Consider the following 14,438-nt stretch of genomic DNA (forward strand, 5'->3'; position numbering starts at 1 on the left):
AAATGTACAGTGTTCGAGGAACGTTTCCTTATTCCGGCGGCTACGTCTGGATCCAATTGTTGTCCCGATAGATACGTTTCCGTCTTTTCTGGTTCTGTTTTTCAAGAAGCTCCGTACATGCCCACTGTCCTGTTGAAGCTGATTTATCATTGGGCATGTCAAACTGACGTGCAGAACGTAATCTCTTGGTGAACGTGTCCAATATATATCTACAAAACTTTTATGCAAATCTACGTAGCATTTGTACAGCGGCGGTATGGGACAAGTCTCGCAAAATGGGCGGTAAAAAACTCGGAGATACAAGTCGGCGTGATCAAATTAAGGACCATGTTAACCATGCCAAGTGGACATACGCGACAGGTGAAAATGTCTTGATATTTCTATTAGGTTGTTCATTAAGTTCTGCGGTTTTTTTGCCCTAAATTAAAACATAAATCTATTGTACTTACACATTTATTCAATCTAGAATGTATTGTCCATTTTGATCGACCACCTTCTGCCAACGTTCTGGAAGGGACATAATGCCGCGTTTGTAGAAGTCGCGCGACTTCTGCGCGAAAAAGTCCTTCAAGTACGTTTGAATATCGTCCACTGAATTAAAGCGCTGCTCGTCGAGATTGTTTTGGAGTGACCGGAACAGATGGTAATCCGACGGCGCAAGGTCTGGGGAGTACGGTGGGTGCTGCATGACTTCCCAGCCAAAGCACTTCAACTTCTTCTTGGTCACCAAAGCAGTGTGTGGTTTGGCGTAGTCGTGGTGGAAGACAACGCCCTTCCTGTTCGCCAATTTCGGCCGTTTCTCCGCCACTGCCTGCTTCAATTTTTCTAACTGAGCGCAATGCTTCTCGGCGTCGATGGTCTGACCGCGCGGAAGCAGCTCGAAGTACAGGACGCCTCGCCAATCCCACCACACGCTCAGCATCACTTTCTTTGGATGCAAATCCGCTTTGGCAATCGATTGTGACGACTCACCCGGACCGCACCATGACCGCTTGCGTCGAATGTTGTTATATACCACCCTTTTTTCATCTCCCGTGACCACCCGTTTGAGAAAGGCCTCCAGCGAGTTCCATTTCAGCAGGGATTCACAGATCATGACGCGGTCCAAAATGTTCTTTTCGGTGAGCTCGTGAGTGACCCAAACATCTGCTTTTTTCGACATCCCAAGCCGTTTTAATCGCTGCGCAACCGTTGTATGGGCGATGTCGAAGCGCTCCGCGATCTCTCGCGTCGTCAGGTGTCGGTCTGCTTTGATTGCGGCCACGATTTGGTCGTCGTCAGTGGTGGATGGACGACCGGAGCGAGCAGCATCGGAGACGTTCACATCTCTGGAACGAAAGCGCGCAAACCAACGCTGACAAGTGTCAGCGCTTATGGCCGAGTCCCCGTACACGCCACATATCTCACGTTGTGCGTCCGTCGCTTTTACTCCTTTGCGGAAGAAAAATAGCAAAATGTGCCGAAAATGCACCTTTTAATCCTCCATTTTCAATGAATAGCGCGTACACATAACACGTCAAAACACAACAAAGACTGGCGAAATGTCGAGCGTTGTCTGACCTGTCACGGAGTATGCGGCAATCCGCGGTTCAGGCGATGCATGCTATCTTTTTCAATGGACAAACGCTATCTTATCAAGAAAACCGCAGAACTTAATGAACAACCTAATAGTTCCGTCGAAAACAGTGACGTTACGTTAATTTAAATGCTCAATTCGGCCTCTCGCGTTTAGGTACAAATCGAGGTTCTCGCTGTTCTGGATCCCGTGACGTCGGATATACGATTACGCGCCTGTGACCCAATGCAAGGCGGAGATCGATTAGTCAGGAGACGATTTCACAATATTCTACGTCCGTTGGAAGAGTGGGTGCACACGGATTCCAAGATAATGACCGATTTCACCGTCGACAAGCGCGCTTTGAACGACTTGGGATATAATCACGTTGTACAGTCTGCATTCGCGGGGCAGAATTCTAAAAACATGAACAACTTCCACATGGAATTTCTGCGAAAAAGCGTGTGGGCAATGTTTCAGAAGACGATGTTAAGCTTGCTCGGTAGACACATGATACAACAATTCTTGGACGAATTAATCTGGAGAGAAACGTATGGCGGTACGTCGAAACGCGCGTTCGACAACATTATCCGGCACATCGCAGAGCAGACCAAGTTTGACTTAAGTGAGTATAAAGGTGACTGTATCGCTGATAAGAACGTACTGACTCACGCCTGAATTGGACATTCGGTGCTAACCAACATTTTGCATTGCATATTTTTTTCAGACAACAATCTGATAAACCGCTTGGCGAAAATAGCTAGCAATCCGTTTCATGATTGGTCTTACACAATGACGCATTCGGCGGGCGACATGTTGGCGTCGTCAAAAGCTGATCATCATTAACTGCTGATGTGGTGGCATTTTAAAACGCCGCTGAGACCGTTCTGTTAAAATACTCCAGTCTGGAGAAGCGAGGAAGGAAACGGATTTATCCCGCGACAAATCTGGGGCAAGACCCGAAGAAAATTATTCTGGAGCCGAAGGATAACACAGAGAAGGAGGAGGAAGAAGGTAAAGGCGAAAAAGAATCGGAAGATCAGATTCGGCTTCAGGAATTGCACATACGCTGCGATGGAAGATGACAAGAATGCTCACTCACGTGAAACGCATGTAATTCTGGCCATTCTGACAGCGCAGCGGTAGCTTACGTCATTTTCGAAGAGAAATTGGACAAATCAACGCACCGAAGATCATTTTTACTCGCTTTACAATGGCAATTAGAAAATTCTGTGATAAAAGATGAAGATGATCGCATTTTATCTTTTATTTCTACTTTGGAAAAGAACGAATAATTAATCGACCATCTATCATCGATGCATTATCGTTCCTAGGTGTCATATCGATGCGAAAACTACGGATGTCGCACGTCCTTTATTCATAAGTCTTTGCGTTTATTAAGGGGGTATTCTAGTGCAGCATGTCAGAAAAATCGAATTTTTTTGGCATATTTTGCAAGTATATGGTATGGAAAATATGTCTGCGAGAAGATTTAGCCCGATTCGCAAATTTAACAAAGTAATAGCACCTAATAGAAAATAACCTCTGGCGCGCGCTCGGCGGTTGGACCGCGCGGCACACACCAGAGCATTGTTTAGTATTTTAGGTAGGGTCGGAAGATCGTTATTCTTTGAAGGTCGTACATTTGAATTGGAGCCTTTGTATAGTACAGCTTATATAGTACAACGAATCTCTAAATTCATTGATTTGGACTTTTGCTCCAAAACATCTCCATGCTGGCGTGAAAGTTGTTGAAATAGCAACATTCTTGGCAGTTATAATTTTCAGTAAAGGATTTATGCCAATTTTCAAACTTATGAACGTGATGGGAGTTAGTATTGGTCAGCAAGCGGTGATGTACGCAAACTCCCGGAACGAAGCTCGTATCACCCGCTCGGAGCGGCGCTTCACTAACTTCTCTCGAGATCAGAGAACGAATCGCAGGGAAGAGAGATCAGCTCTGCAGGACTTCTACGAACAAGAGGAATGTCCCCTGTATGGCCCTGGACTAGCCGATTGATCGTAAGTAACATTATCTCTATGTAATCAGTACGAAAAACTTTAAACGTGTTTTTCTCGAAACCACGTTTTTCAAATTGGTTCCCAGGATATCTCAAAAACCAGTTAATCAATTGACTCAGGCTTTTGCACACATCTTCAGTATATGTGTGGCTATAGCCCCTACCACAATCAAGTCGAAATATTGTTTTTTGGAATTTCTACAGCCCTTCAATGGTGAAAAAAATGGCACAAATCGAAACTTAATTTTCTCAATGAAGTCATGTTTTAAATTTTCAACATTTTTTTTCATTCTGGTACCTGCTATAGCCACACTCATACTAATTAAGAATCTCTTTGGTTTTTTTGTTTCAGATGAGCAGAACAGCTGAAATCATGGGAACCATGGACCAACTTTTTTTCATGTTCTTATTTAATATCATGTGCAGCGCTTATTTATAGTTATTGTCTAATACACAAACTTGGAAACATACGCCAAATATGTATGAATAAGCAGGGAAAACCCTGCCTCAAAAAACCTTATACTTTTTTCCGCTTTTACACTAGAATACCCCCTTAATATTGCGTCAAGCTTAGTATAAATACGTAATTTTTATTTTATAAATTCTTATCGCGTTATTTTACATCTACCATAATTTTATCTTCAGAGTCGTCGCAGTCGTTTTTAATTGATGAAATAAATGCGCCCTTGTAATCTTTTTATTTAAATGCGAGAATTATTTATCTTGTAAATAATGACTGAATTAACACAGAGCAGCGATAATATTTTCGTCGTTTTTATGTTTAAATTAATTTTTCACAGTTCCTAATTTCAAGCGTAAAATAATACTACTTACAAGGCGCATTTGATGAAACGCTCGGACACGACTCTACTTGTTTCGATATAGATTCACCATGTGAAAAGAGATCAAAAACGGTGAAGTGTCAACCTTGCCTTGAGTAAGTAAAGTTATAATTACAGGACAGAACATTTTTACGTGAATTTGAGGTGCTAAACTATATTCAGTATTATTTAAATATTTAATAACTTTTCGCAGATACTTGTATAACTTGTTGTCGGACGTACAGAGAAACGTTCCAGTTCTTATATTATGCAATAAGCAGGATCAAACTGTGGCCAAGGGATGCGCAGTGACAAGAACAATGTTGGAGAAGGAGATGAATCTGCTGCGAATGACAAAGACAAGTCAATTGGAAGGCACCGACGCCTCGTCAACGAACGTCTTCCTCGGGAAGCAGGAAAAGGATCTCGAATTTTCACATTTCGATTCGCAGAATCGTACGCGTTTAATAAGGATCCTCAAGCATCGGCCGATATCGAAGAACTTAACAACTGCCCAGCAAACACAGAATATAACTATTATATATCTCAGAAGTAACACGTAACATAACAGTTGTTATACACTATTAATATTGAGGCTACATAATTTCCTTTTATAACTGTAATATTACTTTGTTTTAAAACTTTAATATAACTGTGTTATTTCCTGGTTATAATAATATAACAGCAATATAAATTGAACATAACACGTGATATTACAAATGCTATATTATTATTACTTTGATGTTATACAACGTGTTATATAGAGATGTTATATTCATTTTATATTATATATATTATAACATGAATATAACATATATATTTAAAATGTTGCCTCTTTTCGTTGTTGGTATCCTTGCGTTCTTTTCAGTTCTTGCTGGTTCTTTCATCGTGTCAGCGTGTTGTTGCGTGGTATGGAAGTGCTCTCTTTATCCAAGGTAATCCTTAATTTCTAACTAGTATTCTTTAACTTATTGCAGTTAATCTATGTATATGTAATTAAAATGGTGTAGTAGGTTATGTATGCAAAGGTCACATTGCAAAAATACAATACCGGTCGTCTTCACTTCTACGGAACATTTAGAAATGCTTATCATTATCAAATGTACACAACTCTAAAGAGTGATAATGAAATTAAGTATTTCTAACTGCTCCGTAGAAGTGGAAATGACTCGGCGTTGCATTCTTGCAATGCAACTTTTGCATCTATTACCATTTTACATATGCATAGTGTAAGAGGCGAAAAATAACTAGGACACTGCCTTAGATTTGAACTCGAACTCTCCGGGATCCCTGGGTCACACGCCTAGGGCTTAGGCTGTACGGCCAATACTCCTACTGTTGTGATCAACTTGTTTCCATTCCGATCCTCTATACGACCTGTCAGTCTCGACTATCTTTCCAGATCTTACACAGCTCGGCCAGCCTGACATTACATTCGTCCCCGAATGTCTCCAAATCGTCGGTTCACTCCACTTGAGTCCCTCCCAACCTCCATGTTGGTTCACTCTTCTGAGTCCCTCCCAAACTCCATGTTGGTTCACTCCTCCGAGTCCCTCCCAATCTCCATGTTGGTTCACTCCTCTGAGTCCGTCCCGAACTCCATGTTCAGGCTTCACTACCGGCCAGCTGCTTCTCAACTCCCCCCTCTCCGAGGGGTAGCGGATGAATCTCAACTGTCTTCGAGGGGTAGCGGATTTTTCCCACTTCTGAATTGTAAGAGGCGAAAAATAACTAGGAGACTGCCTTAGATTTGAACTCGAACTCTCCGGGATCCCTGGTTCACACGCCTAGGGCTTAGGCTGTACGGCCAATACTCCTACTGTTGTGATCAACTTGTTTTCATTCCGATCCTCTATACGACCTGTCAGTCTCGACTATCTTTCCAGATCTTACACAGCTCGGCCAGCCTGACATTACATTCGTCCCCGAATGTCTCCAAATCGTCTGTTCACTCCACTTGAGTCCCTCCCAACATCCATTTTTGGTTCACTCTTCTGAATCCCTCCCAACCTCCATGTTCGTTCACTCCTCTGAGTCCTTCCCAATCTCCATGTTGGTTCACTCCTCTGAGTCCGTCCCGACCTCCGTGTTCAGGCTTCACTACCGGCCAGCTGCTTCTCAACTCCCTCCTCTCCGAGGGGTAGCGGATGAATCTCAACTGTCTTCGAGGGGTAGCGGATTTTTCCCACTTCTGAATTGTAAGAGGCGAAAAATAACTAGGAGACTGCCTTAGATTTGAACTCGAACTCTCCGGGATCCCTGGTTCACACGCCTAGGGCTTAGGCTGTGCGGCCAATACTCCTACTGTTGTGATCAACTTGTTTTCATTCCGATCCTTTATACGACCTGTCAGTCTCGACTATCTTTCCAGATCTTACAGCTCGGCCAGCCTGACATTACATTCGTCCCCGAATGTCTCCAAATCGTCGGTTCACTCCACTTGAGTCCCTCCCAACCTCCATGTTGGTTCACTCCTCTGAGTCCTTCCCAATCTCCATGTTGGTTCACTCCTCTGAGTCCGTCCCGACCTCCGTGTTCAGGCTTCACTACCGGCCAGCTGCTTCTCAACTCCCTCCTCTCCGAGGGGTAGCGAATGAATCTCAACTGTCTTCGAGGGGTAGCGGATTTTATCCCACTTCTGAATTGTAAGAGGCGAAAAATAACTAGGAGACTGCCTTAGATTTGAACTCGAACCCTCCGGGATCCCTGGTTCACACGCCTAGGGCTTAGGCTGTACGGCCAATACTCCTACTGTTGTGATCAACTTGTTTTCATTCCGATCCTCTATACGACCTGACAGTCTCGACTATCTTTCCAGATCTTCCAGCTCGGCCAGCCTGACATTACATTCGTCCCCGAATGTCTCCAAATCGTCTGTTCACTCCACTTGAGTCCCTCCCAACATCCATTTTTGGTTCACTCTTCTGAATCCCTCCCAACCTCCATGTTCGTTCACTCCTCTGAGTCCTTCCCAATCTCCATGTTGGTTCACTCCTCTGAGTCCGTCCCGACCTCCGTGTTCAGGCTTCACTACCGGCCAGCTGCTTCTCAACTCCCTCCTCTCCGAGGGGTAGCGGATGAATCTCAACTGTCTTCGAGGGGTAGCGGATTTTTCCCACTTCTGAATTGTAAGAGGCGAAAAATAACTAGGAGACTGCCTTAGATTTGAACTCGAACTCTCCGGGATCCCTGGTTCACACGCCTAGGGCTTAGGCTGTGCGGCCAATACTCCTACTGTTGTGATCAACTTGTTTTCATTCCGATCCTTTATACGACCTGTCAGTCTCGACTATCTTTCCAGATCTTACAGCTCGGCCAGCCTGACATTACATTCGTCCCCGAATGTCTCCAAATCGTCGGTTCACTCCACTTGAGTCCCTCCCAACCTCCATGTTGGTTCACTCCTCCGAGTCCTTCCCAATCTCCATGTTGGTTCACTCTTCTGAGTCCCTCCCAACCTCCATGTTGGTTCACTCCTCCGAGTCCTTCCCAATCTCCATGTTGGTTCACTCCTCTGAGTCCTTCCCAATCTTCATGTTGGTTCACTCCTCCGAGTCCCTCCCAATCTCCATGTTGGTTCACTCCTCTGAGTCCGTCCCGACCTCCGTGTTCAGGCTTCACTACCGGCCAGCTGCTTCTCAACTCCCTCCTCTCCGAGGGGTAGCGGATGAATCTCAACTGTCTTCGAGGGGTAGCGGATTTTTCCCACTTCTGAATTGTAAGAGGCGAAAAATAACTAGGAGACTGCCTTAGATTTGAACTCGAACTCTCCAGGATCCCTGGTTCACACGCCTAGGGCTTAGGCTGTGCGGCCAATACTCCTACTGTTGTGATCAACTTGTTTTCATTCCGATCCTTTATACGACCTGTCAGTCTCGACTATCTTTCCAGATCTTACAGCTCGGCCAGCCTGACATTACATTCGTCCCCGAATGTCTCCAAATCGTCGGTTCACTCCACTTGAGTCCCTCCCAACCTCCATGTTGGTTCACTCCTCCGAGTCCCTCCCAATCTCCATGTTGGTTCACTCCTCTGAGTCCGTCCCGACCTCCGTGTTCAGGCTTCACTACCGGCCAGCTGCTTCTCAACTCCCTCCTCTCCGAGGGGTAGCGAATGAATCTCAACTGTCTTCGAGGGGTAGCGGATTTTATCCCACTTCTGAATTGTAAGAGGCGAAAAATAACTAGGAGACTGCCTTAGATTTGAACTCGAACCCTCCGGGATCCCTGGTTCACACGCCTAGGGCTTAGGCTGTACGGCCAATACTCCTACTGTTGTGATCAACTTGTTTTCATTCCGATCCTCTATACGACCTGACAGTCTCGACTATCTTTCCAGATCTTCCAGCTCGGCCAGCCTGACATTACATTCGTCCCCGAATGTCTCCAAATCGTCGGTTCACTCCACTTGAGTTCCTCCCAACCTCCATGTTGGTTCACTCCTCTGAGTCCCTCCCAACCTCCATGTTGGTTCACTCCTCCGAGTCCCTCCCAATCTCCATGTTGGTTCACTCCTCTGAGTCCGTCCCGAACTCCATGTTCAGGCTTCACTACCGGCCAGCTGCTTCTCAACTCCCCCCTCTCCGAGGGGTAGCGGATGAATCTCAACTGTCTTCGAGGGGTAGCGGATTTTTCCCACTTCTGAATTGTAAGAGGCGAAAAATAACTAGGAGACTGCCTTAGATTTGAACTCGAACTCTCCAGGATCCCTGGTTCACACGCCTAGGGCTTAGGCTGTGCGGCCAATACTCCTACTGTTGTGATCAACTTGTTTTTATTCCGATCCTCTATACGACCTGACAGTCTCGACTATCTTTCCAGATCTTCCAGCTCGGCCAGCCTGACATTACATTCGTCCCCGAATGTCTCCAAATCGTCGGTTCACTCCACTTGAGTTCCTCCCAACCTCCATGTTGGTTCACTCTTCTGAGTCCCTCCCAACCTCCATGTTGGTTCACTCCTCCGAGTCCCTCCCAATCTCCATGTTGGTTCACTCCTCTGAGTCCGTCCCGAACTCCATGTTCAGGCTTCACTACCGGCCAGCTGCTTCTCAACTCCCCCCTCTCCGAGGGGTAGCGGATGAATCTCAACTGTCTTCGAGGGGTAGCGGATTTTTCCCACTTCTGAATTGTAAGAGGCGAAAAATAACTAGGAGACTGCCTTAGATTTGAACTCGAACTCTCCGGGATCCCTGGTTCACACGCCTAGGGCTTAGGCTGTGCGGCCAATACTCCTACTGTTGTGATCAACTTGTTTTCATTCCGATCCTTTATACGACCTGTCAGTCTCGACTATCTTTCCAGATCTTACAGCTCGGCCAGCCTGACATTACATTCGTCCCCGAATGTCTCCAAATCGTCGGTTCACTCCACTTGAGTCCCTCCCAACCTCCATGTTGGTTCACTCCTCTGAGTCCTTCCCAATCTCCATGTTGGTTCACTCCTCTGAGTCCGTCCCGACCTCCGTGTTCAGGCTTCACTACCGGCCAGCTGCTTCTCAACTCCCTCCTCTCCGAGGGGTAGCGAATGAATCTCAACTGTCTTCGAGGGGTAGCGGATTTTATCCCACTTCTGAATTGTAAGAGGCGAAAAATAACTAGGAGACTGCCTTAGATTTGAACTCGAACCCTCCGGGATCCCTGGTTCACACGCCTAGGGCTTAGGCTGTACGGCCAATACTCCTACTGTTGTGATCAACTTGTTTTCATTCCGATCCTCTATACGACCTGACAGTCTCGACTATCTTTCCAGATCTTCCAGCTCGGCCAGCCTGACATTACATTCGTCCCCGAATGTCTCCAAATCGTCGGTTCACTCCACTTGAGTCCCTCCCAACCTCCATGTTGGTTCACTCCTCCGAGTCCCTCCCAATCTCCATGTTGGTTCACTCCTCTGAGTCCGTCCCGAACTCCATGTTCAGGCTTCACTACCGGCCAGCTGCTTCTCAACTCCCCCCTCTCCGAGGGGTAGCGGATGAATCTCAACTGTCTTCGAGGGGTAGCGGATTTTATCCCACTTCTGAATTGTAAGAGGCGAAAAATAACTAGGAGACTGCCTTAGATTTGAACTCGAACTCTCCGGGATCCCTGGTTCACACGCCTAGGGCTTAGGCTGTACGGCCAATACTCCTACTGTTGTGATCAACTTGTTTTCATTCCGATCCTTTATACGACCTGTCAGTCTCGACTATCTTTCCAGATCTTACAATAGATTAACAGCAATAAGTTAAAGAATACTGGTAAAATTATATGTACAACTATTTAGTTTTCTTTATAATATAATACTTATTTTGAATACTTTTAATATTAATGTTACTGTTAGAAACGATTACCTTGGATAAAGAGAACGCTTCCATAACACGCAACAACACGCTGTGTATATTTTATATGTATATGTTTAGAGTGCAAAATATAATGATTAAATATTTATATTTTTCCCTTTCCTCTGGAAAAACTGCATCATTATAATAACTATAGCGTTATTGTTATTGTATATGTTACTGTATTAACTTATATATTTTATACATACTAATTCCAGGAAAGGTCTTTGAATTAATTTCGAGCGAAAGCAAATGAAATAGTTTGCTCTCGCTTAGAATTAATTCAAAGACCTTTTCTGGGATTAGTATGTATAAAATATATATTTTCATTCTACAGTTACTATTCAGTTACAAAAAATATAACAGTAATATAACAATTACAGAATTTACATCACGATTATATATATGTTATATAATTATTCGCTAACTTTGTTAAGAGTATATAACATGTTACATACGTATTATATTCACGTTATATAATTGTAACATGTGTGAGTAGGAAATTGCTACTACGTGTGTATAACCTAGTACATCTATGTAATATTGCGTGTTACATTCCGTTTTATTACGGTAATGTAATAGTTATATACCCGTGTTTGCTGGGTGGTTATACAAGATTGCATGATAATAAATAAGGCTTTTGTTTCATCGGTTATAATTTAATATATTTAATCCGTTTTAATTGTTATCGAACTTTGTATGTGATAAAATATCTTTCTATGGAAATTGGTGTAGTATTAATTTACTCCATTAATTATAAAATAACGGTGCCCTAAATAAACATCAAAGCTATTAATAAGAAATATTACAAGATTGTGTGTTCAGTTGCTGCTCTTAGGATAATTAACAATGTTTAACGCTCTCAATTGTTTTCCAAAAGTCCTGCGGTTCTACGAACAAAACAGAAGCGTTTCCGCCTGAATAATGCGCTAAAGCATGTCGCAGACCCTTCGAATCGAATTCAGAATTCTAGTTCAAAAGAATCGTCCAGATAAAAATTTCTATATACGCGCGAGTAGGTGATGTTGATGAAGTAGATGAGAAAGAAGCAGTAGGTTGGTTTTCGAAAATTCTCGCAGAGATGTTATATTCCATATCTCATCAATATTTTTTTAAGACACTAATACATCTCTAATGTGTATGAGATGCAGCGTGCATACGTAATGTGGCAGTTCATTGAATTATACGCACTATGTAACTGCTGACTGAGTAGTTGCAATTCTTGTCTCTCCTTCAATGGGACAATGTTACACGAAGCATAATAACAAACATTTCTAAATGTATCTTCCTGTACGAAGTCCAGCTCGAAAATGCTTTTTGGGTTCTTGGACTTATGATAGTTAATGACTAGCAGATAATAACCCATATAGAACAAAATCCAAAACATATGGCAAAGATGTCTAAAGGACGTCTTGATGTCTTTCAGTCAGTAAATAAGCTACATGTTGACTGTGAAAAATGTAGCCTTTAAAGTGAAGTTTTTTATTATTTAGAATATTTAAAAAACAGTGCACAGCAAAATGGGAAACAAAAGTGGCTATTCTTTATCTCGCCCCAGACTGTCTCGGAAAAAAGGATACGTACAGAGGTTTGTGACTGCTTCTTTTAGCTATTTGCATATGTACCTACCTCGCTTATGAAAAAGAGGCATTTACGTTGCCAAAATATAATTTATTGTATCATTATATTGTATCACATATAGCTAACTTTCAGTATCAAGAATTCATTAATTTTTCGTTGCAGACGACGACTATTGCGGATGATGCAGGCTGAAAAAGCAAAGCACTCTAAGACCACTGAAGATGCTAATGACAAATGCAACCATTTTGATCAATTTGTCGAATCACCAAGTGACAAGATAGATACTGAAGATACAAAAATTGATATCTCAATAAAGCAGTTCCTGGATTCAACTTCAAACACAAGTAGGTGTTATTAAAAAAATAACGAACTAAGAAGTGTCGAACTTTCCAAGGATAAAAATAGTTTTGTGATTGTAATTGGACGTATGGATGTAAATTGAATTTAGGAAAGCATGCCAGAGGCTGTTGCACTGTCCACATTTCTTTTTTGCGGGATGAAATCCAGAGAACATTTTTAACCATGCGCGAAGAATAGAATGCCCATTTAAAAGAAACTCGTGAAGAAAATCCCTGTTGCTTACAGAAGAGTTACCATTTATCTGTCTCATCTCAAGTGTCTTCTTGTGTAATCTCTTGTGCAATACATTTCTCGAATAATGCTGAACTGGTTTTGATTATATTGAAAATGTCATGCTCTTACTTTTAGTGTCAGCATCCACAGACAACATACCAGAACCACAACTCTTCACACATTCCATCATAAATACTCATCCAGTCGACAAAATGTTAAAGATGGAGTGTATAGAAGAACCTCTGAGTGAAACACAGTTGTCCTCTACAATGAAACTCGAAGATATGACAGATTATGACAGAGTAAGTTTATTCGCTAATTACTTTCTCCTCGCAAAGTCTTGCCAAAGATAAATACAGATATTGATCCTTTCTTTTCAACAGGTTGCAGCTACCTTGGAACAACTAGTTGAGGATTATGGGGGTAAATTGGTACGTCAAACTGGTGTCATCAGTTATGAATACACATTGTAGGTACCTATGAATTATGCAACGAGTCAGTCTTATTAAATTTGTTTACGTAATTTATTAACTTTGATAGGCCTGCAAATCAGACGGCGACTCCGACAATAGTTCCAGACAATCCTCAGATCTCAAACGTTGTAAGTATAGAATGAGGCACAGTAAAGAAACATAAATCTTTGTGTGTCTCTCGTATAGAATGTTGCTTATCATTTGAGACTCAGCAAAAGGAGAATTCGGCGCCAATCAAACTGGAAAGCGATAATATAAGTGAGCCTCAAGAAAATGTTCAGCTGGAAAGCGAGCCATGTGCAGGAGCTAACTTGGAACCTGTTACACAAACTCAAGGTAGAAAGTCGCTTACTTTAATTTTTTTTTAACGAGCCTGGTTTATTGAACATTAAATTAAATCGAACATGTTTCCAGGTACAACTACGACGACTACGTCCTCCGTGGCGTCCACCAATACACAGACACAACAAGAAGAGAATGTATTATCAATTCCGTTGTATTTTTCTTTATCGCAAGTCCATGGTTTATATCATCTTAATCATGTGCTGCGATTGTTTTCAGTACATGTATAACAAATCTGGGCGTAAGATAGAAAGAGTTATTTATGTGCGCCAACCTGATGCCATACAAAAGGTACGGAAAAGTTGGAAGGCTCAGCGGAATCAGTCGATTCAGAAACCTATGGAACGGGCTAGTATAGGAGGAATATCCGTCGGCAGCAAAAAATTGCAGGTGGAAACGAAGAATGCTTACATTCTTGGGATGTAGTCCAGTTGACACTGGAATGCTACAAAACACTTGCCATCCTTGCAAATAGAAAGGAGGATAGAAAGTGGTTCGTAGCATTTGCGCTGCTAACTGGATTACAGCCTTCAGGAAACCCTTAGAAAACATAGAACAATTAATTCTACAAATTTTGTAGCTTGCGAACAGATTGACGAAGCCAAGAAGAATCAATCCAGTGATGGAGAATCGACGTTTAATAGGATGGAGGATGATCTTTTCGCTCGATCTTTCCCCTCACTGATGGTGGTAGTGAGACCAAGTATCCGTGACAAATACATCAGGTCGCAAGTCGCGCACACGGAGAGACGAGC

At 42.9% G+C, this 14,438-nt stretch overlaps 2 protein-coding genes across 3 annotated transcripts; both read left to right on the top strand.

Annotated features, from left to right (window-relative positions):
• The first annotated feature begins 251 nt into the window (after nt 1-251).
• On the top strand, nt 252-2,840 carry LOC113563252. Its single transcript, XM_026974643.1, has 3 exons — nt 252-360; nt 1,733-2,180; nt 2,283-2,840. Exons 1-3 carry the CDS (start codon nt 328-330, stop codon nt 2,399-2,401), a joined length of 600 nt encoding a protein of 199 aa, XP_026830444.1. The 5' UTR covers nt 252-327; the 3' UTR covers nt 2,402-2,840.
• An 8,990-nt stretch (nt 2,841-11,830) lies between these two features.
• Nucleotides 11,831-14,438, top strand: LOC105281969. Of its 2 annotated transcripts, XM_026974659.1 has the most exons (8): nt 11,831-12,302; nt 12,458-12,639; nt 13,004-13,170; nt 13,252-13,337; nt 13,409-13,469; nt 13,548-13,677; nt 13,756-14,073; nt 14,264-14,438. In XM_026974659.1, exons 1-7 carry the CDS (start codon nt 12,235-12,237, stop codon nt 13,911-13,913), a joined length of 852 nt encoding a protein of 283 aa, XP_026830460.1. In that variant the 5' UTR covers nt 11,831-12,234; the 3' UTR covers nt 13,914-14,073; nt 14,264-14,438. The 2 variants fall into 2 exon arrangements, with proteins under 2 accessions (XP_026830460.1, XP_026830461.1); XM_026974660.1 differs by lacking the exon at nt 14,264-14,438 and having other exon boundaries at nt 11,834-12,302; nt 13,528-13,677; nt 13,756-13,811.

The sequence above is a fragment of the Ooceraea biroi genome, chromosome 13, assembly GCF_003672135.1.
Source record: "Ooceraea biroi isolate clonal line C1 chromosome 13, Obir_v5.4, whole genome shotgun sequence".
Lineage (NCBI taxonomy): Eukaryota > Metazoa > Arthropoda > Insecta > Hymenoptera > Formicidae > Ooceraea > Ooceraea biroi.